The sequence below is a fragment of the Garra rufa genome, chromosome 4 (genome assembly GCF_049309525.1).
Source record: "Garra rufa chromosome 4, GarRuf1.0, whole genome shotgun sequence".
Taxonomy (NCBI): domain Eukaryota; kingdom Metazoa; phylum Chordata; class Actinopteri; order Cypriniformes; family Cyprinidae; genus Garra; species Garra rufa.
In genome coordinates, this window is record NC_133364.1 from 31,283,786 (window position 1) to 31,308,893 (window position 25,108).

At 36.5% G+C, this 25,108-nt stretch overlaps 2 protein-coding genes across 2 annotated transcripts; both read right to left on the reverse strand.

Moving 5' to 3' along the window:
* Window positions 1-976: 976 nt before the first annotated feature.
* On the reverse strand, window positions 977-11,347 carry LOC141333847 (uncharacterized). The gene is made up of 2 exons (XM_073838996.1): window positions 11,213-11,347; window positions 977-3,768 (listed from the first exon to the last, which is right to left on the reverse strand). Exons 1-2 carry the CDS (start codon window positions 11,295-11,297, stop codon window positions 2,441-2,443), a joined length of 1,413 nt encoding a protein of 470 aa, XP_073695097.1. The 5' UTR covers window positions 11,298-11,347; the 3' UTR covers window positions 977-2,440.
* A 2,979-nt stretch (window positions 11,348-14,326) lies between these two features.
* On the reverse strand, window positions 14,327-24,579 carry LOC141332873 (uncharacterized). The gene is made up of 4 exons (XM_073837835.1): window positions 24,425-24,579; window positions 21,821-22,712; window positions 17,198-17,256; window positions 14,327-16,041 (listed from the first exon to the last, which is right to left on the reverse strand). Exons 1-4 carry the CDS (start codon window positions 24,534-24,536, stop codon window positions 15,383-15,385), a joined length of 1,722 nt encoding a protein of 573 aa, XP_073693936.1. The 5' UTR covers window positions 24,537-24,579; the 3' UTR covers window positions 14,327-15,382.
* Window positions 24,580-25,108: the final 529 nt, after the last annotated feature.

The window sequence follows — 25,108 nt, forward strand, 5'->3', positions numbered from 1 at the left end:
TCCGTTTCTCTTACCACTTCTTGCAAGTGACCGAATTTGTGTTTATGATAGTGTTTCACGTTATAGGGAGCGAAAATGAGACGCACCTTTTCTGTTACTTATGTTGGGATGCGCTGTATTCACAACACGTTATTTGATGTTAGATAAAGCATTACAAGGTTACATTCAATAATAATTTATTCATTTTGCATCGCTTGTAATATCTGTAACATCAATTAAACGGTTTGCATCGATTTAAACAGCGTAAATGCTTGAGAATACAAACCTTTCCTCAGCCGAATCACAAAAGATGCAGGAGCGCGGCGACGTCTTTTGACGTCATAAATCGCCGGACCAAATAAAAGTCTTCTTCACGAGCTGCACATTTGGAGGAAGAATTAACTAGAGAGTTGAACAATTAATGTAACAGAAGTAAAATTAACGATGAAACCAGACTAAAAATCATATTTTTGCAATACCAAATTTATCATTTGTATATTCCAAAGCCAAAGGACCTTATGTGACTTCTAGAGCAAGATAGATAGAGAAAGAAAGGTGAAAAAAGTTATTTTTGCAGACTCGACAGGAAAACAGTATTATTAATTCTCTTTGCCTAATGGAATTCTAAATAATTGCTTATAACTAATATCTTCCAATATTTTTATTTTTTAAAGAACTTTATGTATGTCAGCTTTTTCTGCAATAGCTTTTATTTTTGATAGAATACACACTGATACACACAGATTAACACAAAGGTTAGAGATTTGTGTGAGGCAGACAATATAATTGAGAAACTTGATGAAGCTAAAGATAAAGCCCTGATGGCCTCACTCCTAAATTTCATACATTCTTTAAGGAAGACTTAGGGAGTTTATTGTTTCAAGTCTTTCTTGAGTGTATTCGCAGTAACGCACATGTCAAGTCAAGTCAAGTCACCTTTATTTATATAGCGCTTTTAACAATACAGATTGTGTCAAAGCAACTGCACAGTATTTAAACAGCACAATAGTGTGTAGGTAACGCATTATTGTAAATAATCAATTTTCAGTTCAAGGCAGTTCATGTTTCGACTATGAGGCAAGGACAAGGCAAGGATGCTCAATAACTAGATAATCTTCGGCTCATCACTCTTCTTAACAGCAATTAGAAGATTTTAGCTTACATATTTGCCAACAGACTAAAGTAGGAATAGACCAAATAATAAATAAATCACAATCTGGATTTATGAAAGGCAGATCAATACACAATAATATTACACTAGTTTTAGATATTTTAGATTATCACAAATGGATTGTTTTTGGATTTTAGAATTTTAGCATTTGACACAAACACAATTTCATATTTCATTCTTTTAGTAAATACAGTTTTGGTAACACATTCATATATTTTATAAAAAATGCTATAAAGACATCATAGTTGTCTGTTGTTCAGGAGTGGCTTAACAAGAGAAATACAACAACTGTCACCAAATTCCTTGACACGTCTGTGTGTGGTGGCTCTTGACCCCTTGACCCCAGCCTCAGTCCATTCCTTGGGAAGTTCACCCAAATTCTTGAATCGATTTTGCTTGACAAGCCTCTTAAGGCTGTGGTTCTTTTGGTTGGTTGTGCATCTTTCTCTTCCACTCAACTTTCTGTTAACATGCTTGGATACAGCACTCTGTGAACAGCCAGCTTCTTTGGCAATGAATGTTTGTGGCTTACCCTCCTTGTGAAGGGTGTCAGTGATTGTCTTCTGGACAACTGTCAGATCAGCAGTCCTCCCCATGATTGTGTAGCCTAGTGAATCACACTGAGAGAGAACGAAGGCTCAGGAAACCTTTTATTATTATTGGCATGTCACCATATTCTAATTTGTTAAGATAGTGAATTGGTGTTTTTTTGTTAAATGTGAGCCAAAGACTTGGTTAAAAGAATCAAAGACTTACAATACACAAGTTTCACAATTTGATGGCATCCCTATAAAAATGTAATTAATAAAATTAGCTCACTCATTATTCACACTTTGGTGGATGTGGTAGGAAGTTGACTCCTCAATAGTGTTGTTCTGAACTTATTCACCAGTGCTGCATCGACTAGAACTGTCAATCTGCTACAAAATATTCTGCTGCTTCGCAGGTTCCCAAGAGAACAGTGGCCTTCATAATTCCTTAATGGAAGAAGTTTGGAACAGCCAAGAAGACTCTGACTGAACTGAGGGCTCAAGGAATGTGGCTGAGAACCACTGGTACAGCATTATCACTCATATATTTCTGTAAATACTGTGCTATACAATTGAAATCGTACTACTACTTAATGTTTACAACTATTGCAAAGGAAAAGGTCAAATGGAAGCAAGAAAAAAAATTAACACACAATGTCGCTTGTTCAGATGAGTATGGGCCATATTTCAATGGCCACGTGAACAGCATAACCAACATTTATATTGTATTAAAGCAGATAAAAACAACTTTGGGCCACATTCACATGTGACGTGAACGTAGTTTTGATTTCACACGGATACATACTTCCTGGTGCCATTTGAAATTGCAAAGCCATTTAAATCTCTTTCTACAAAAATAACAAAAATAGGATCTCATATATACATGACTTTGCCTATGTTTCTGTAAGTCTGATGGCGAAAGATTGTTTTTGTTACTCTGATCACATTTAAAACGCCTTCCTCTAGAGTTACCGTTCAAGCGATTTTCTGAACTGCTCCTTTTCATAACTGTCTTGTCGAACTCAGAACATAATTTCTTTACAGAATGAGTTTTCGAATGACATTTCAGGTCTCTATTATTTTTGAAACTCTTCACGCAGTAAAGACATTTGTAAGGTCTCTCCCCAGTGTGAAGCCTCTTGTGAACCTCAAGGTTTCCTTTAAGAGCAAAACTTTTCCCACACTGAAGACAAGTGAACGGCTTCTCTCCAGTGTGAAGCCTAATGTGAATGTTAAGGTTTCCTTTTAGTGCAAAACACTTTCCACACTGAAGGCAGTGAAAAGGTTTCTCTCCGGTGTGAACTCGTATGTGAGCCTCACGGGTTCCTTTGTTTTTGCAATCCTTCCCACACTCATGGCACATGAAAGGCTTTTCCCCAATGTGAATTTTTACATGATTCTTCAGATGTTTCCTGTCTGTGAAACGCCTTCCACACTGATGACATACAAAACAGTTCTCTCTTGTGTGAATCCTCATGTGTTTATTAAGGGCTGCTATAAGTCTGAAACACTTTCCACACTGACCACATACAAACGGCTTCTCTTCAGTGTGAGTTTTCAAGTGGGAATTAAGGGCTCCTTTATGTTTAAAACTTCTTCCACACTGTTGACACGTGAAAGGTGTCTCGCCGGTGTGAATTCTCATGTGGATTTTAAGGCTTCCTTTTTGAGTGAAACTTTTTCCACACTGTTGGCAGGTGAATAGGCTTTCTCTAGTGTGAATTCTCATGTGGACCTTCAGGTTTCCATTTCGACTGAAACTTTTCCCACACTGTTGACAGGTGAAGGGGCACTCTCCAGTGTGAACTCTCATGTGGGCTTTAAGACTTCCTTTTTGAGTGAAACTCCTTCCACAATGATGGCAAGCATAAGGCTTCTCTCCAGTGTGAATTCTCTGGTGGATTTTAAGGTTTCTTTGTTGATCAAATGTCTTTCCACACAGTTGGCAGGTGAAACTACATCTAGGTGTAGTCCTCTGAGCTTGTGTAGTCCTTTCAATCTGTGAGCAACTAAATGATTTTTCCCCAGTCACGAAATCAAGATGCTTTTGATTCAGTTCTTCACTCTCTTCTTTCAGCGTCACCAGGACTATAACCAAAAAAAAAAAAAAAAAAAAAAAGATCAATAACCTCGGTTTAATGGCACAAAGCAACATACAGTATTAAAACCAGCAACAGGCATGCTAGATTCTTTGTGAGTCGTCCCATCATACACAAGTATGGAGTGCCACAGGGCTCAGTATTAAGTTCTATGCTTTTCTCCTTTAGGGAGAATATCATTAGACTTCACTGTTATGCCAATGACACTCAGTCTTATACTTCCTTACCACTTTAAACTTGGCAGAGTGTACCCTGTGACCATGGCCGTAGCCAGCTATGAGGTCACAGAGGTCCGGACCTCGGTCATTTTTTATGTTCAAAAATAAAATGTCAAGCTCTATGAATGATTATTTAGCCGTTTAAACCACCTCATATCACATGAGTGTTTGCAATTCATGTTGCTGTGAGAAGCTAGCGCAGTGATCGGGGCTTGAGAGCGCTTGTGCAGCGTCCGTTTGTTGCCAGATCCACCTATTATACGTGTTTTTTGACTCGTTTTTCCAATTTAGTGTGACACTTTAGGGCGTTTATAAAGTGGAAAGTTGAACGTTAGTGTTAGTGATATATTAATCTTATTTGCAAAACACAAGCTTTGAATTTATTTCGGATATCTTTTTCTTTCTTTTTGTAATTGCTTGTTTTTCGTAGCAATATCTGGCAACATTGTACATTCATAAAAAAAAAGATTATAGACAATCTGTAACTTAATTGCTGACAGGAAGATACCACAATCGGTAAGACAAACGCAGCGATCATCGTTAATATCCTAAATAAATGTATAACACTATCAAAAACAACAGCATAATACAAATCTGTTTGTTACAGAATTAAATAGGCTACTATGCCAAATAACGTTAACGGCCAGCAGGAAGACATCTCATGCTCTTTAGTTAACCTTAAAGGTTGTATCAGCGATTTCTAGCCTGAAACATAAAGTGTCAAATTCAGCTGACCTTTCATCACGATCCGCTCGCTTCTTGCCCCATAAATTGTCTGTGAAAAAAACGCGTCTCTCTGGTCAGCCTAGGGTCCGAGATATGCCAAAAAAAAACAATCGGCACTACCAACCTTTCCACACATAAACAAACAGTGTTCCAACCAATCAGCGTCAGGGGTTTGGTGTTGTGGACTTTCGCTCCGCCTCCCTCACATCCCAGCACCAGTAGGAAAGTCCACAACACCAAACCCCTGACGCTGATTGGTTGGAACACTGTTTGATTATGTGTGGAATAGTTGATAGCGCCGATTGTTTTTTTGGCATATCTCGGACCCTAGGCTGACCAGAGAGACGCGTTTTTTTCACAGACAATTTATGGGGCAGGCAGCGAGCGGATCGTGAAGAAAGGTCAGCTGAAATTGACACTTTATGTTTTAGGCTAGAAATCGCTGATACAACCTTTAAGTCATCAAAAAACATTAATTAAAGAAGTATTTCTCTACTGGTGGGTCGCAAAAACGTTTTGAGTGGGTCGCGGAGTGTGCAGTCAAAGAAACAACAAACGTAATTCTATTTTTTGAATGATGTGTATGAAAGCGGTTGACTCTTCTCAGTAACGTTACCTGAGAAAAACGCTTTTTCCTCATTCAGTATCTACGGTCAAATGAGATGTTGTCAAGTTTTATGTCAGTGTCATTATTCTAATGTTATTTTTTATAACTTGTTATAAAATAAAAATTCCCTCACCTAAAAAAAAAAAAGATAAAAAAAAAAACTTTTCCAGTCCTGTCAGTCATACTGTGCTCGTTGCGCGCACTCTTCAATTACACGCGCAAATTTACCATGGTAACAGACCTTAACCCTCAAAATGGCACTTTATTTTCTCTGTGTTTTTGTAATGTATTTTTAAATGACTGTGGTCTCGTCACATACCAACTTATTATCAAAAACTATTTTGGAACTGCTACCTTACCTTTACCTGTTACTGTATACCTCATACTCATCATCAGTATATATATATATATATATATATATATATATTACAGTAATCAGTATTGTTACATAACCCTTGTGATCTTGTGATGCAATAAAGAAGGTCTAATTTAACAATGTTTATCCTCCAAAACAGACAGAACAGAGAGAGTGTAGAATGGCAAAAAGGTTCCGGCAAAATATGTTAGATGTATTTCTTAAAAAAAAAAAAAAACTAAATTGAAAGATCAGGAAGATGGATATGAGAACAAAGAGGAGAGCAACAGAGAGAAGGATAGAGATCAATACAAGATGGAAGAAAGCAACAGAGAGAAGGATAGAGATCAGGAGACAGAGGAGAGCAACAGAGAGGAGGATATAGATCAGGAGACAAAAGAGAGCAACAGAGGGGAGGATAGAGATCAAAGCAAGATGGAGGAGAGCAACAGAGAGAAGGATAGAGATCAGGAGACAGAGGAGAGCATCAGAGAGGAAGATAGAGATGAAAATGAGACAGAGGAGGAGGACAGAGAGCAGAGGAACTTAGATGAGGATGACATCAGTGATGAGCAGGGCAGAGAGAACACTGAAGAAGGGACTCTACATCCCTTTGACCCTGTGAGAATGAAGAATAAAATAAATAAGGGCGAGAGCCTCTCAGATGGAGATAAAACCTGTTTGCTCCAAAATAGATGGATACCACCAGAGCAGCATAGCTATCCCTATCGGAAATTTGGCACAAAACAACTAAAATACAATGTCCAGTGGGAGAAAAAATATGAATGGCTTCATTACTCACCATTTGAGGATTCAGCATATTGTGCTCATTGCCTCAGCTTTAATAAATTAAAGGGCTCAAAGCTTTAGTTCTTACAAAGGGCTTCAATGATTGGAAGAATGCGGTTGGTGAAAAGAGAGGTATCATCCCAAGGCACAGTTTAACAGAAGGACACCGAAAATCCACAGAAAAGGCAGAAAACTTCCTTTCTGTTGTCCAAAAAAAGAAAGGACATTAGTTCAATAATCAGCCAGAAATATGAGGAAAAAGTCATTGCGAACCGTAACAGTCTTCTATCTATTATTGACATAATTGTGTGTCTTGGCCAGCGAAATGTAGCATTCCGAGGGAGCTGGGAGGGGGACAGTGAGAATGGAAACTTTAACCACTTTGTTAACTGGAAAGCACAATTTGATGTGGCCTTAAAGCAACACATGCAGACTGCACCCAAAAATGCAACATACCTTTCACCCGCAATTCAGAATGAGCTTATTGAATGTTGTGCAGAGGAAATCAGAGGGACCCTAATCAATAGAATAGAGGCAGCCAAGTACTTCAGTGTATTAGCTGATGAGTCCATGGATATAAGTGGGACTGAACAGATGTCCATCTGTGTCCGTTACGTCAATGAGGAGGAAGAAAACCTAGAGATAATGGAGGATTTTCTCGGTTTCTGTCCTTTGCCCAAACAAGATGCAGCAACAATAACCTCAGCCATTCTCAATCAGCTGACAAAGTGGGGTCTTCAAACAACTTTCCTAAGGGGTCAGGGTTATGATGGGGCCTCTACAATGAGTGGCAAAGTGAGTGGGGTACAAAAGAGAGTCAAGGAACTGTACCCCAGGGCAATGTACACCCATTGTAGGAGCCATGCACTCAATTTGGTTGTGGTGCATGGTTGTTCTGATCTTCCTTTAGTGAGGAACACAATGGCCATCGTAGAAAAGATTGCAGTGTTCTTCTCAGCCACAGGGGCCAGAAAAGATGCCCTGCGGGCAGAGAGTAGAAGAGAAGGGCAACCAAAAACAGCAGGGATCTCACTGATGTCAGACACTAGATGGGGTAGCAGAGCAAACACACTGAGTGCTTTTGTGGAGAAGTTCACTGCTGTACATTCTGTTTTGGAGACCATGGGGGCAGAAGTAACCACCACCTCTGGAAAGGCCAGTACTCTCCGGCATAGTATTGGAACATTTGAGACCATCATTACTGCTGTAATAGCCAACAAAGTGCTGGGTTATATGCTACCTCTAACCAAACAGCTGCAGTCTACCAACTTGGACATCATCACAGCATACGAGGAGGCAATAAATGTACGGCAAGTCATAGCCAACCAAAGAAATGAACAAGGATTCAGTCCATGTTTTCAAAAAGCCACAGCATTGGCCAACTCAGTTGATGTGGTCCCAACAAAGCGCAGAATATCAGTAAAACAGAATTACAGACCAAACATATCTACAGAGTCAGTGGAAGACCACTACCGGGTGAATCTCTTCTATCCCTTCATCGATCACATAACTAGTGAGCTGGATGAGAGATTCTCTGAAAGTAATGAGCCTGCATTACTAGCAGCTTACCTGGTACCAAAATCTTTGAAGAAACTCTCAGAAGAAAGAGAGCAAAGACTGGTAAAGTGGTACCATGAGGACCTACCTTACCCAAACACAGTAGAGCAGGAAATAGAATGCTGGAGGCACAATTTTCACTCTGAAGATGGGGTGCTGCCTGCATCAGCATTGGAAACCCTGCAAACAACACAGATGGCCTTCTTCCCCAACATCCAGTGTATGCTGAAAATTTTTCTTACACTTCCTGTGACAACATGTGAATGGTCATTCTCTGCAATGCGAAGGCTCAAAACATGGCTCAGATCTTCTATGTCTAGTGAAAGGCTCACAGGACTGGCGTTGATGCATGTTCATCAAAAAGTTAAGCTGAACAAGGAGAGAGTCCTTAGACGGTGGGATGCCTCTGGCCACAGGAGGATACAGCTAGCCTTCAATGGAAAGGCAATGCATGTTGTAAAGAGTATAGTCATCCAACATTCATTTGCATTTGCACTGATTATCAACTATCTGTCTGAAGTCTGAATCTGTCTTTTTTTATTTTGTCATTTCAGTGAGCCAAGGACTGAAGAGTAGTACACGCGCACACACACACACGCAGAAACACAAATAGCCTGTAAATAGTTTGTAACATGTCTGTAACATGTAAAACATTATACTGAATAAAAAATATTTTACAATCATCTACATGTCTGTCTATTTGGAAGTTTAGGCTATATGTAGTGCATTTGTGGGTGTTATTTTAGCACAATTCTTAACACCTTACTTCGGAACTCACTAATTTTCAAACCCTGGTTACGGCCTTGCCTGTGACCCTGGACCACAAAACTAGTCTTGAATAGCATGGGTATATTTGTAGCAATAGCCAAAAACACATTTTACAGGTCAAAATTATAGATTTTTCTTTTATGCCACAAATCATTAGGATATTAAGTAAAGATAATGTATGGAACATTATCTTTACTTGATATCCTAATGTTTTGTGGATTAGTAATATGTATTGCTAAGAACTTCTTTTGGACAACTTATAGGTGATTTTCTCAATATTTTGATGTTTTGCACCCTCAAATTTCTAGACTTTCAAATAATTGTATCTCTGCCAACTATTGTCCTATCCTAACAAACATCAATGGAAAACTTATTTATTCAGCTTTCAGATTATATATAAATCCCAATTTCGAAAAATTGGCATTTGACCAATAACTGGTTTTGTGGTCCAGGGCCACATTTAAGAAAACTATTCATTAAACATGGAAAGACTAGTAATTTTCTCTTATTAAATTCACACAACTCAGAGGTACAAATACAACCACACATGAGATTCTAGACCCTGACATTTGTACTGTTGTAATGCTTTCTATAGATATGAACATGGGTGCTCTGTTGCAGCAATCAGTCCTTTGATAATTACATTTAGAACATTTGCATAACAATCTTCTTCCCCCTTTAAAATGTTGCAGGGTCAATAAATTCTCTACACTGATTGCCTGTTTCCTATCAATTTTAAAATTCTAAATTCTGCTAACTACACACAAAGCTTAGTGTAGCTAGTCACAATTTTTGCAAATGTCTACTGCATTAGAATCATCACATTCACAATTGTAACAAAATTGTGGTCTGCTGATCAGGGTTGGTCAATTGCATAGACACAGGCAGTAGCCAACAACTAAAAGGAGGCTTTATTCCAGTTAAAAATAAATGTTCAGCATTTTACTTTAAAGGAGTTGGTTACTTACAGAACAAAAATTTACAGATAATGTACTCACCCCGTTGTCATCCAAGATGTTCATGTCTTTCTTTCTTCAGTCATAAAGAAATTATGTTTTGTGAAGAAAACATTTCAGGATTTCTCTCCATATAATGGACTTCTATGGTGCCCCCAAGTTTGAACTTTTTCTAAAACGCAGCTTCAAAGGGCTCTAAATGATCCCAGCCAAGGAAGAAGGGTCTGATCTAGCGAAACGATCGGTTATTTTCTAAAAACATTTACAATTTATATACTTTTTAATCTCTACACAGAGTACACACAGAGCTAGACAAGATGAGCATTTGAGGTTAAATTTTTTAAACAATTTTTTTTGTTTTAGAAAATAACCGATCGTTTTGCTAGATAAGACCCTTCTTTCCTCAGCTGTGATCGTTTAGAGCCCTTTAAAGCTGCATTTTGGAAGTTCAAACTCGGGGGGACCATAGAAGTCCTTTATATGGAGAGAAATCCTGAAATGTTTTTCAAAAACAATTTTCTTACGACTGAAGAAAGAAAGACATGAACATCTTGGATGACAAGGGGGTGAGTACATTATCTGTACTTTTTTTTGTTCTGAAAGTGAACTACTCCTTTAAAGTGCCCCTATTATGCCATTTTTAAGGTTCCTAATATTGTTTTGAGGTCTCCTACAACAGGTTTACATGCATGCAAGGTCAAAAAATGCTAGCGTTTTCTCAAAATATGCATTTAATGTCACCTCATTTTCCAACAATTCTTAAATGAAATCTATACTAATGCATCTTTCCAGCCAAGCATTGACATATTCTCATTCATAATCATAACTCATGGTTATGCTGCATTAGTTAGGTCTGCTGGAACCAACAACACTTCTTCTGCTCCATTTCTCTGATTTAAAGCCACACTATGTAACCTTTTTTGTTGTTGTTGTTTAAATAATAAGTGTACATAATAAACACCATAAGTAATAAAAAAAACCTTCCAAAACATGTTTTCCTTACCCTAAATCACTGTGATAAGCCTATAATAAGCATTTATATGGATTTTCAGAAAAAACGGCATACTTTCGTCATTTATCTGCAAACTTTTGGTATTCATGTTCACCTAATACAAGGTCAGGCTACTGCTATTTACAGCTTAAGTATTTTGAGGCCACAAGAACTGAACCTCAAACTGTAAAGGTCTTAGGATGGATTGCACAGAGAAAAACAGTTTCTGACAACATCTGCCAAATTTAAATAAACACTGTTTGTCCATCTATGTGGTGTGGACAAATGCATTTTGCAGTTTGGGATGTCAAGTCACATTTTTCAAAAGAGTTTCCAAATGTTCTTTGCTTGAGAAACTTGAAAATTGACATTTACAACTTTATCTCCCCCATTTGCTTTAGATGTGTTAGTTTTGCACCAAATACAATTCACTAAGGATCATTCAGTTTTGAGATTGAAAACCAACCTGTGTGTATCTCAGTATCTTCTTGTTTCACTCTGAATGCTTCTTCAATCTTCACGTCTTCACTCTCTTCTTTAATAAACGCCATCTTTACACTGCTGTCATGTTGATCTCAGTTGCTTCACCAGGAGTTTCTCTGTGTGTTTGAGACATTATCGTGTTTAAGATACGAATAATTAACAGAGAAAAATAAATTGCTTCTCAATCAGCTCCCTAGTTCAATAGTCTGAGCACTGGCAAGAATATCAGTCAGAGTTATAGCTATTGGTCTTAAATGGCCCGATTAGTACTAAAAACACAAATTATACAGACACTTCATATTTATACATTTCTGACTGACATTTGGTATTCAGTTATTTGTAGATTACATAGGTTATACTTTAATAAAAAAAATAAAAAAAAACACATTTGCTACTGGTTTAAGTTGTCATTACATGTTTTGAGCAGGAGGTGATCCAAGCGCTCCGAATCAGTGAATCGTTTTGAGAAGCAATCGGTTCAATTGACTCGTTATTTAAAAAAGCTCCGTCTTCTCCATCACTACCTACGTGCCAGAACAGTATCAACTGATTCACGTTATAGCGAGCGGGAAATAAGATAAACCTTTTATTTACTCACGTGGATGCGCTTTACTCACAGTCACATTGCGTTCATTAATGTTAGATAAAACTTTGCAGCGCTATATTCATTGCAATCATAATTCATTCATTTTGCATCGAAAAGAACAGGCTACTGAGTTTGCACAGATTTAAATACGGTAAATTATTAATAACACAAACCTTTCTTCAGCGAAATCACAACATACGCAGGAGCACGGCGCGGCCTTATGACGCCATATCGCGAACCCAAAATAAAAGTCGTGTTCACACGTTCCTTCAAAACAGAAGTGCAAATAAATGCACTTATATATAGACTATAAAGACATACAAATAATAAAACGTGTGTCAGTATTAGGGCCATAGACTAAAAACACAAAACAAAGTCCAGACTTAGAATTCTGAGAATTGGAAATGTATTTAATTATTTATCATCATCATCATCATCATCATCATCATCATCAGGAGGCTGCCAGGATATGATTAAAGATGAACTAACACCTTTTGTTATCTTGAGAAAGTCTGAGTACACACTGACATCAGTCTACAAAAAGTGTATAATGAGACAGACTTGCTTCTACTGTTGCACCTCAACCCTCTGAAGGAAAGATAAACATATAAGCATGTTTTTATGTGTATTTATTTATTTATTTTAACCAAGACAATGTTTTAACATGATTTAATTGATTTAATGAAGACACTTTGAATGCTTAAAAAATGCTGCAACAACTCAAAGACGTTTTTGCATTGTAGACTTTTTACTTCACAAGAAGTTTGTCATATAGTTTGAGGTTTGAGGTGATCACAAAGTTTTGAAAAAACTGATGCAATAACTCCATTAAGTTTTAAGTAGCCATAGACATTCATTCGTGTTTAAGTACAGCTTGAGCAGTGGACCAGAGCAGAATAAATATGTCTTATTGTTCTTGAGCAAACTCTTGTGTGAAATGAATCTTATGTAAATGGTTAGATGATTATTAAATATGTGACCCTGGACCACCAAAGCAGTCATAAGGATCAATTTTTAGAAATCAAGATTTGTACGTAATCTAAAACGCTGAATAAATAAGATTTCCATTGATGTATGGTTTGTTAGGATAGGACACAATATTTGGTGGCAATATCTGAAATCTGAGGATGCAAAAAATCGAAATATTGAGAAAATCACATGTAAAGTGGTCCAAATGAAGTTTAGCAATGCATATCACTAATCAAAAATTAAGTTTTGATATATTTATGGTAGGACATTTACAAAACAACTTCATGGAACATGATCTTTACTTCATTTCCTAATGGTTTTGGGCATTAAATAAAACGTATTGTTGGCTATTCTGCCCTCCAAAGGCAAAGTGCAGTAACTACGCGAACACTGAAACTGAGAAAAATGCCTTTAAAGTTTTTACAACAGCTAGTCAAACATGTTGTCACTCTCGTTTCTCTGAACATTTCTCTGAAACGGGACAAAATTGAACCAGGAGACTTTGCGACAAGACAAAACAGTTGTCACAAAGTCCATTTTAAGCCTTAACTCAATTTTGACCAAATGTGTAGTTACTGCGCTTTGCCTTTGGAGGGCAGAATTGCTATAAATATACCCATGCTACTTATGACTGGTTTTGTGGTCCAGTGTCACATATTGGCCTAGAAAAGAGGTGATTAAGAATATCGAAACTTTGTATGTTTATTTCACTTACTGTATGTCATACATAATGAAGGCAAACGTTCCTCACAGCAGGCAGAAATAGGAAAGCGTAATGACCACGAGGTAGGTTGTCTGAGTAAACAAATCAACATTGTTTATTTCTGACAAATATATTAAAAATATTATATAAAAACTAAAATATGCGACTAACAACAACTTTAAAATAGCTGAAGTTAAACCGTGCACATTCAACTTATCAGAGGCACATTCCTCCCTCAGATTTTTGGATCACACACTGGTTCTCGATACTCGATACTAGCCTTTCTGCTAGATGTAAAAGGGCAGTTTTTCAGCACCGGACAATCATGTACAGACCTTAGATATCCCACAAAAAAATCATATTGTGATCAGTCACACATGGCCTGAAGAGATTAATGGAGTGGAAGAGCCTTCTGTTGAGGTATATGTGGCATCCTCACTCTTTAATTTAATCCTGAACTACAAATGTGACCCTGGACCACAAAACCAGTCATAAGGTTAAATTTGTCAAAACTGAGATTTATACATCATATGAACGCTCAGTAAATAAGCTTTCTATTGATGTATGGTTTGTTAGGATAGGACAATATTTGGCTGAGATACATCTATTTGAAATCAGAAATCTGAGGATGCAAAAAAATCAAAAAGACTGAGAAAATCACCTTTAAAGTTGTCCAAATTAGGTTCTTAACAATGCATATTACCAATCAAAAATTACATTTTGATATGTTTACAGTAGGAATTTTACAAAAAATCTTCATGTAACATGATCTTTACTTAATTTCTTAATGATTTTTGGCATAAAAGAAAAATCAAAAATTTTGACCCATGCAATGTATTTTTGGCTATTGCTACAAATATACCCCAGCGACTTAAGACTGGTTTTGTGGTCCAGGGTCACAAATTACATAGAAAATGGGTTTCAACATGCTTAAAGAAATAGCTCACCCATTAAAAAGCAATCTTTTTAAGATGCAAATATTATGTTTTGACATAACTGACCTATAAATCAACATCTTTTTCTATGTTCTTGTTGCTGCTCTTCAGTAATTCTGCCTGTTAACAACAGGTGTTTATCACTAATGCTCAATCAGAACGTAATAATCTCATTAATTCCAAGACTGCTTCATTGATATGTTTAACAATCTGTAGAATTTCTCAATTGCCTAAAATAACCAGGTGTTGGTGGTTTGCACTGCGCTGGTCGGCATGTCTCGTCACCCTATTATATAAACACTCAGTAGTGTTTATTTTATCAGCCCACACCAGTTGGGTGCAACCACTTTGGACCCCACATGAGTGTGTTGGGTGGGGCACGACTTTTTTTAGATATATCTGTAAGAGTAGGTGCGTTTCCATTAGAGATTTGTGCAAAACTCTGCAATGTTTTATAAATGTCAACAAAAAACTGTTGCGATAAATCACAGTGTTTCCATTTACCAATGGAATCTAACAAACTATAACCAATGCTATGCAGAGTTGTGCAGTTTAAATAAGGGGCTATGAGGTGTTTTTTAAGGTTATAGTAAATTAAAGAATGATCGTGTGATGTTATGTACACAAGGTGACCTGTAAATGCGAAAAAGCCGTTTCCATTGCAGTTCTGCAAAATATTCCTTTTACGAATTGCCTGAAAAACCACCTCGTTCAACTTTTTTGTGATATATGGGAGTTTTTGCGAAATTGACGTGTTTTCAATTTCAATTTGCGCAATTTGCAGGGTAATGGAAATGCAGCTAATAATGGCAAACTATTTTTTATTAAACTCAGACTGATCACACTTATATATGAATCTTCATGTGGGAATTAAGGGTTATTTTTACTTCTGAAACACTTTCCACTGATCACATCTGAATGGCTTCTCTCCAGCATCAATGTTCATGAGATATCCAATGTTTAGTTCTGCTCTGAAGGCTTTTCTCCATTGTGAATTTTCATGTGCACTTTAAAGTTTCCTTTTTGATTGAAACTCTTTCCACACTGTTGGCAGGTGAAAGGCTTCTCTCCGGTGTGAATTCTCATGTGGACTTTAAGGTTTCCATTTTCTGTGAAACTCTTTCCACACTGGTGGCAGGTGTAAGGCTTTTCCCCACTGTGAATTCTCATGTGGGCATTAAGAGTCTGTTTATGTGCAAAACTCCTATCACACTGAGGGCATGTGTAAGGCTGTTCTCCAGTATGAGTTCTCATGTGACTTTTAAGGCATCCTTTTCGAATGAAACTTTTTCCACACAGTTTGCAGGTGAAAGGCTTCTCTCCGGTGTGAGTTCTAATGTGCCTTTTAAGCATTACTCCTTGAATAAAACTTATCCCACATTGAGGACATGTGTAAGGCTTCTCTCCGGTGTGAATTCTCATGTGGTAATTAAGGTTTCCTTTTCTGTTAAAACTTCTACCACACTGTTGGCAGGTAAAACTTTTAGCTTCTGTCTTTTGAGCTCTTTTTCGTGAGTAAGTCTGTAAGCAACTAATTGATTTTTCTCCAGTTATGAAATGATGATCTTTCTCATCATTTCCATGCAGTACTTCGGTCTCCTCTTTTAGCATCATCATATCTACGACAAAAAAAGAAAATACATCACACAAGTTAACCACCGTTTAATTGCAATAAACATTAAGCCAAAACAAAACATTAAAAAATATATTTAGTTACCACTTGTAGTACACTTTCATACACTAGTACACTTAAGTATAATACAAGTGGTAACTCTCTGTATTTAAAATATATATTTATAGTATGTTGAAAGGACATTTTAGTTCACATTCATGGTCTCAAACTAGCACAGTTGAGTACACTTAGATGACCTTAAGTTTATCGTAAGAAGTAGTAAAGAATAGTTTTAGTATATTAAGTACAAAAAAACTTAATGAAAATAGAGCACTTTAAGTACATTATGAAAGTGCACTTTTTCACCTGGGTTTTTTTTTAGAACAGGAGTAAAGAGCACACAGATGTTTTAATCAGTCCGTCTGGATAAGTTCACAAGTTATTGTGTTATAATAACAAGTGTCAGATGACAGATTCCAGCTTTAGGAATGGAAACCAACCTGTTTTTTCCTCAGTATCTTCTTGTTTCACTCTGAATGTTTCTTCAATCTTCATGTCTTCACTCTCCTCTTTAATCAAAGCCATCTTTAGAGTGTCACAACTCTATGGATCTCAGTTGCTTCATCAGGGTATTTTCTGTGTGTCTGGACACATTATCAAGTTTAAGATGATATTATAATTGGACAGAAATCAGTTCAAATCCACACTAAATCTGGGTGCATCTCAATCAGCTCCACAGTTTCAGTCAGTCGTAGTGATAAATGGTCATAAATGGCCTGATTAGCCAAAAAAAGTGTCAAAATTAAACTTATATTTATATTTGCACATTATATTAAATGCTCATGTTTGTGTTCTCCTCGCATTTACACTGTTCTGGCCAATAGGTGTCGTTACCGTGCTTTCATTCGATCGCTTCGAATTAGTGAATCATTTTGCGAAGCAATTGGTTTTTGGACATTGGTCCAAATTCGCGTTTTCGATCAACTGATTGACGATACTGGGAACGAAATAGGTGTACTCACAAAAATAACGTTCATTAATGTTTGTTAAAGCATTACAATGTTAAATTAAATACGCAGTCGGTTACTTCGCTGTTAAGAACTATATATTTGTTCAAATGGACTGTATCAATTTAAGCAATTTAAATGTTTCAAAACACCCACCTTTCTTCAGCCGAATCACAACAGATGCAGGAGCGCGGCGTTGCGTTATGACGTCACATCTTCACTCAAAATAAAAGTCATGTCCACACGCTGCTGTCTAAAATCACGCAAGAGCAGATACATTCATGTGTTTATATTCTTAAGAACCCATAAAGTATCAGTAAAGACAATGGGTCCGTTTCAGTAAAGAGGTTCAATCAACTCTGAGTTCAAACTTGAACTCTGAATTGACTTACCCTAAAATGAGAAACGCTGAGATTTCGGTTCCAGAACAGGTGAACTGAATTAATAGGTTGACTCTTGAGTTTAGCGCTTGCACCATGAATATGAAAAGACATTATCAATAGAGCTCCGAAATTATGATTCATCATGGCAATAGCTCCTGCCGAAAAGACTTAATTCTTAATAATTATTAGGAATACATTAATTACTAAACAGGTTTGCATGAATTTACAAAAATTTGACACATTAAAATATGTCATATAAAATAAAAATGTAATTCTGTGTCGGTCTAAATTTGCAGCAGCTTTTCCCACGTAGTCTAATGCTCTTTTCACATAATTAAATGTTCTCTAATCCAAATTGTTGCATTTCTTAATTAGAGTAATGAAATTAACATTTGACTCCTACTCAGCCAACAGCAAGAAGGCTTGCAAAATATTGAAGAACAGATGGCCACAATACCAAGTATTTGAAGAATATTACAGTTTTTTACGATTGCTTACTCAAATTAAAAATAACATACAGGAGCAAAACCTCCTCAGCCCAAATCTACACAACTATAAGCACATTCTCAGCCTCACACTTTTTGCAAAAAACTACACACATTGTTTTGCAAGACACAAAACACACTTCTCTACATTAGACACAGAAATCTACAGAAATGTAATTTCTTTGCCATTTTAAGGCACTGCTTTCCAAAATGCTACATATGAACCAATTGATCAAACATGGCCATCAGGTGTGCAGACACTTAGGTGCTTAACTGTAAACTCAACAATCAATGTGTAAGCACTATAAAAAGGCAGTAAGTTGCAGGAAGAGGAACAGAGAGAAACATCTTTTGACACAAAGCTATTTTGAATGTTCCGGGCCAATGCTGTGGGAACATCTCTATATATGTTGCAATAATGCAGAATGGGCTCATTACACTGGCATGCCAAAATAGGCCCTTACAACACAGAACACATACTCACATTTTTAGACAGACTAATTATTGGACAGACTAGGTATTGGACTAACGCAACCAGAAACTCGTTCCATCATTACAGTACCTCCCACAACACTCTCCCTTCCTTTCCTTTTTCCCTTATGCATGGAAGTGGAAGGTTAAGAATCTCCAACCCTATGTTATGCCCCTCATTCAAGCTCTGGAGGAGGCCTGTGTGACCTAAAAGAAGCCGAGTCTGGGCAAGGATGGAATCGCCATTCGAGAAAATGCCAGCTTGAGAGGGAGGGCATTGGCTGTCCCTGCCGAAAAAAAAAAAAAAAAAACCTAAAACCAGCCTAGGCTGGTTGGCTGGTCTCAGCTGGTTTAAACTGAAAGTAGTTGGATTTAGCTGGTCACCCAGACTGGCCAAAACCCCTCTATAACCAGGCTGCTGACCAGCTAAAAAAACTAGGCTGGTTTTAGCTGTTTTTTTTTTCAGCAGGGGTAATGTGGACAAAGTGCCCTTATTCAGCTACATGAAGAGCTGATGATGCTAAGGTGTTTTTTTCTTCACAAAAGTTTATCTACTATATTGTATTTAGAATATGTTCTTATTTTGAGTGCAAAATGCAGCCTAATTGCAATGATGTACTGAAGGATTTTACACGTGGTGAAAAATAAATACTTTCATCAAGGTGCAATACGCAGTAATATCACGCAACACATGTGCAAATGCTAACCTAGCTGGGAACTAATTTCAGGTGCTGCGTGATATTACTCCGCCTGCTTCAGCCATGTTACGGCAGCAAACTTCCTTGACTATTATGCCGGAATTGGAGTGTAGTTCCTAATTTTATCGGCCTAGAAAATCGCAGCTTTACATTTTCTTCCGGTATTAGTACATGATATAACTACAGAAGCGTCAAGTTTTAAATAGGACAAATACCTAAACTCGTTGGACATTTTCGAACGCGATGCTATTGGTCTCATAGGATTCAATGATCTATGCTAAGCTATGATAAAAGTGATATCGCCAGAACAGGAGAACAGCTGAATGGATTTCAAAACGGTAAAACTCAACTTATTAACTAGGGGGAGTTGGAGAATAAGCATATTTCCAAAAAAGTGGAGTGTTCCTTTAAGAAGCTCTGGGTTTACTGAAGAAAACCTGCTCCCAACCAGGTTAGGTTCACAGAGTAAGTTAGACTGCTTTTTATCCTGCTTTCTCGGGTTTGACAAACCTCCCGTTTTGACAAACGGAAAACCCAGAGTTTCCCTCATTTCAGTTAACCCGTTAAAAGTACAAAAATGCATAGAAAAAAAAATCATAAAACAACAAAACACAAAAATATACACATATAAAACATTTCAGCTGTATTCAGAGTTGGATTCTTCATAGAAAAACATTATTTATTGTCAAATGATGTACTAAAAACTTTTCCAGTAAAAGGGTTTGTGCTACATTTAATATGTGAGATTGTGTTTGACTGCTGTTTAATGCTCTACAATAAAGAGCAACATTTAAAACATTTAGAACCACAGACAAAAAGATAACATATTGCACTGTTGTTACTTTTGTCGAATTGAGATTGTGTGTAAATATTTCTTAAATACATACATGTATGTGTGTTTTTTATATACATATAAATACACACAGTACACACACATATATAATGTAAACAAACTTTTATTTTAGATGTGATAGTATTAACTTGAGTTCTCAGATAAACGTTGAATAAAAGATACAAAATTTGCCTTTTAGATGTGGTTAAATACAAGTATAAAATTGCATTAAATATATAAGTACTTCAAGTTTACAGTAGCGAATAAACATACACAGGATGACTTGCAAATGCAGATTCAAACCGTACATGCAGAAACATTGCAGAAATGTGCAAACACTTTACGTTTAGCATTTGGGAATCTATTCTGTGAACGCAAATATGATCGCTTGAAAAATATATTTTGTGAACATGCATTTGTATTATAAATAAAGTTAATTGCTGTTTGCAAATATAGGATTTTTTTTTAATGAATGTGGACAACACAGCAAAACTTGTACTTGTACAAAGATGTACAAGTGTGCTAAATACAAATAGAGTTATAAAGGGAATAGAATAAGAAGAGGTAGAGTATTGTTAAACATAAGAGATATTGCACTTTTTTTTGCACGAGGAAAATTGCCTGGAGGAAATAGCTTTTTTGTAGCTTGCTGTTATAGTGTTTAGTAATCTGTTGTGCCAGCCAAACAGCTTTTGTTTTTTTTTTATCTGAATGTATATACTGCCCTACAAAGGCAAAGTGCAGTAATTACGCCAACAGTAAAACTGAGAAAAATGCCTTTAAAGTTTTTACACCATATATGGTATTAGTTTGGATTTTGTAGTTACTCTCATTTTTCTGAAACGGGACAAAATTGAACCAGGAGACTTAGCCACAAGACAAAACGGTTGTCACAAAGCCCATTTTAAGCCTTAAAGGTCCACTGAAGTGCCTTGAAACACGCAGCGTTATTCTATGTGGTGACGTACTTTTAACTGAAACAAAAAGATATCGCCCAGCCCCGCCCACTAATTTTGAATAGCCAATAGCGTTCCATTTATATCTGCTCGGGCCAGAGCCGTTGAGCTCGGTAAAGCCGCATTTGTAAGCTTATGACCGCCACAGACTAATAAATTACTCCACACATTCAATATGAAACTTGCTTAAACGAAATAGTGATCATTATCATGCTGAGGCTGTGTAGTTTAATACATGCTGACCGCACATATGAGTGCTTATGATCTGCTCCGCGTCTCTGTGTAGGGGGCGGGACACTACGGACTCTAGAGAGCATTTGATTGGACAGAACGTTTGATGAGAAACTGAAGTGCACGGTGATATCATCCAAATCCTTGATTCATATTGGCGGAAGTGACGAGACTGTAAGTTTTGAATGCCCATATCTTGTAAACGCGAATTTTGTCGTTGTTTTGAAGCACACTAGACTATAGATAATCTTAAGGCTAATATATTCATACTAAAAGCCAAAAAACTTTAATTTTGATTTCAGGGGGACTTTAACTCAATTTTGACCAAATGTGTAGTTACTGCGCTTTTCCTTTGGAGGGCAGAATAGTTCTCAAAGGATGGACAGGGGACCTCTGGTACTTCTCTCAGGAGTACGAAGAAGCCTTCTGACGTCTGATTCGATAGCTGAGCGAAATCAGACTGTCATAGAAGTGCCAAAGACGGATTTAATGACAGCACGCAGAACGCTGTCTGGGCCTGATGTTTTATTTTCCTGTCCTAGCTTACGCGTTTGTTAATAATATCTTGTAAATACATTATTTTTACATAAGTGCTATAGTTAAAGCATTTACGCATAAGGCAGCAACATAAATCGTTTAGCTTATATTCTTTGTTAATATATTTTTTATTTACAAAGCAAGTTTTTGGTTTTGTAAACCTCTTGAAACACTGTGAAGTACTACAGATTCTTTCCAGGATGAGTTTGCAAATGACGTTTCAGGTCTGTGTGATATGTGAAACACTTTCCACACTGACGACACGTGATAGGCTTCTCTCCAGTGTGAAGCCTCGTGTGAATGTTAAGGTTTCCTTTATTTGTGAAACTCTTTCCGCACTGAGGGCAGGTGAAAGGCCTCTCTCCAGTGTGAACTCTTAAGTGAATCTCAAGGATTGCTTTGTTTGTACAAGTTTTTCCACAATGATGGCACATGAAAGGCTGTTCTCCGATGTGAGATATTACATGAGTTCTAAGGTGGTTCCTGTCTGGGAAACTCTTTCCACATTGCTGACATATAAAACAGTTCTCTCTTGAGTGAATCCTCATGTGGCAATTAAGGTTTTCTTTACATCTGAAACTCTTTCCACACTGACCACATATGAACGGCTTCTCTCCAGTGTGAATTCGCATGTGTGTCTTAAGACTTTCTTTCCGTGAGAAGCTCTTCGCGCACAGTCTACAGGTGTAAGGACTTTCTCCAGTGTGACCTCTCATGTGGGCATTAAGATTTCCTTTGTGTGTAAAACTCTGTCCACATTGAGAGCAAGTATAAGGCTTCTCTCCAGTGTGAACTCTCATGTGGACTTTAAGGTTTTGTTTTTGAGTGAAACTTTTTCCACACTGTTGGCAGCTGAAAGGCTTTTCTCCATTGTGTATTCTCATGTGGACGTCAAGGTTTTGTTTTTGAGTGAATTTCTTTCCACACTGACAGCAAGTGAAATAACTCGTAGATTTTTGTGAGGCGATCTTTTCATTTTGTGTGGACTGTTCTCCAGTAATGAAATCCTGATGTTTGTCATACTGATTCTCTTCCATCTTATTCAGTTCTTGGCTTTCCTTTTTCAGTGCCATTAGGTCTAAAGTAAAAAAAGACAAACACAAGTTAACACCAGTTTAAAATAACAAAACAAAGCTACAGACATCAAAACCAACATAAGACATCAAAATAATAAGCAAAAACTGTATTTCATAAAAAAGCTGGCAGATATCAAACCACTTATCACTTGAACCATGATAATTTGTTTATTACAGACCAATCCCAAATCTACAACTTATGTCTAAAATACTAGGAAAAGGTGCATCCTCTCCACTATGTTCAGTTTTAAAGAGAAATATTCTGAGCAATATTATAGCAGGAAAACTTTAGTTAAGTTTACTTTTCTCTTAATGCCATTAGCTCCTTTCAGAATATAGACCACAACATTCTTTTGGAGAGTTTGAGAATTATGTTACCATTAATCATTTAAAAATTATTTATTTATTTAATTATGTAACACAAGCAATCAAACCAATATACTAGAGCTGATTAATCGTTAAAAGAGCGAGATTCGAATGCCGACGCAATCTCATTTCTAAATGACAACGATTCCCAATTACTATTAAACTTTTGAAAAAGTCTTACGGGTCATTCAAATTAAAAAAATTTCAAATACCCAGTCATTCATATTATCACACGATACTGGGATTAAAGGTCATACCGTAGTTTGGATATAAACATTGAGGTATGGAAAAGATCAAAATAAAGCACTTCATCTTTTAAAAGTAATTGGCACTTCAAATAAATTGTGTCAATTGCATTGTTTGCCACTAGGTGGAAACAAGTAACTGTTAAAAAATGTATTTGTCATTGAATAGAGAGATTCATTCAAAAACCTTGATTCATCCAGTAATGTTTTTATGAGTAAGTCATTTATTAATCCAAACCACTTTTTCATAAATGTAATATTAAAAATAGGTGTATTAAATATATTATATTTTAAATACATATATTATGTATTAAAATGTTTAGTAATTCATTCGAATGAATTAAACAATTTTAAATAGACTGCAGCAATTGATATGCTGTCTCATTATTCTCCTTTTTTTTTTTACAAATGTGGAGAAATCGTGATCTGTATTTGATCTCTAAAAAACTAAAACTGAAACTAAACGACATAAAAACTAAATGTGTTCACAAAATAAAAACTAAACTAAAACTAACAAAATTGTTTAAAAAAAATTATAAAAACGAAACTGCATTTTACTGTAAATTTGAAAACTATATTAAAATCAAACAAATTTAAAAAAGCAAAACTATAATAACCTTGCTTTCAGCACTTCTTCTTCTGACAAACAATACCTGCCTGATAGCCATGTATATGAAAATGTGGCCCCATGTCCAAATTGTTACATTTTACCCATTTTCAATGGTTCAAAACAAATGTGGGTCACTTTGTGTGAAGTTAATAGGCTACTTAATGCATTTAAAGAAGAAAGTCTGAAAAACAAATGTTGAAACTACAAATGTAGCTCAGTAAATATTCATCCATAACATACCAATTTAGCTTTCTTCTTCATGAATGCATTTCTTTTACTAGAAAGAAAACTTACCAAACATTTTTTTTTAGCTGGAGACCTTTTTGAGTAGACACAGAAAAACCCTAATCTAGTTATCAGTAACACTTCTTGTTAATGAACATCCGTATATCCATATGCTGGTTGATCTGCTCAATTTATTTGTATTAATTAACAATATATCAAAACAAAACATGGTTTATACAGTGCAGAAGAAGTGAGAAATGCAACTAACCTGTTTGTGTTTCAGTATCTTCTTGTTTCACTCTGAATGCTTCTTCAATGTTCACATCTTCACTCTCCTCTTTAATAAAAGCCATATTTTCTATGTAACCCAAAACTGTCATATGGAACTCAGCTGCATCACTAGTTGTTTCTCCTCTGTGTTTGGACAATTTGTCCTGTTTAAATGAGAATAGTTAACAGAAAGAAAAATCAATCTGTGTGCGTCTAAATCAGCTCTTTAGTTCAGCAGTCAGTGCACTGGCAAGAGGGTCAGTCAGAGTAATAGCCTAAAACACTCAAAACTGTAACTATAAATTATTGAAAAAGCACGAACTATAGAACCAGTTAATATTTACTTACGACTAACTAATTCACGATAAAGTGAGCAAAATGAGCCGCATCTTTTCTGTTACTTATGTGTGCATGCGTTGTACTCACAAAAAAATAGCGTTTATTAATGCAAGCTAAAGCATTACAGTGCTACATTTAATAATAAATTGTTTATGTGCAGGAAACTAAACGGTTCGCATTGATTTAAACATTTAAAATCGTTAAAAACATACCTTTGTTTAGGCAAATCACAAATGTAGGATCGCGGCGCAGCCTAGTGACGTCACACGTCTACAGCAAAATAAAATTCCTATACACGCTAAAATCATAAAAGTACATGGAAAATGACATAAATTTACAAACA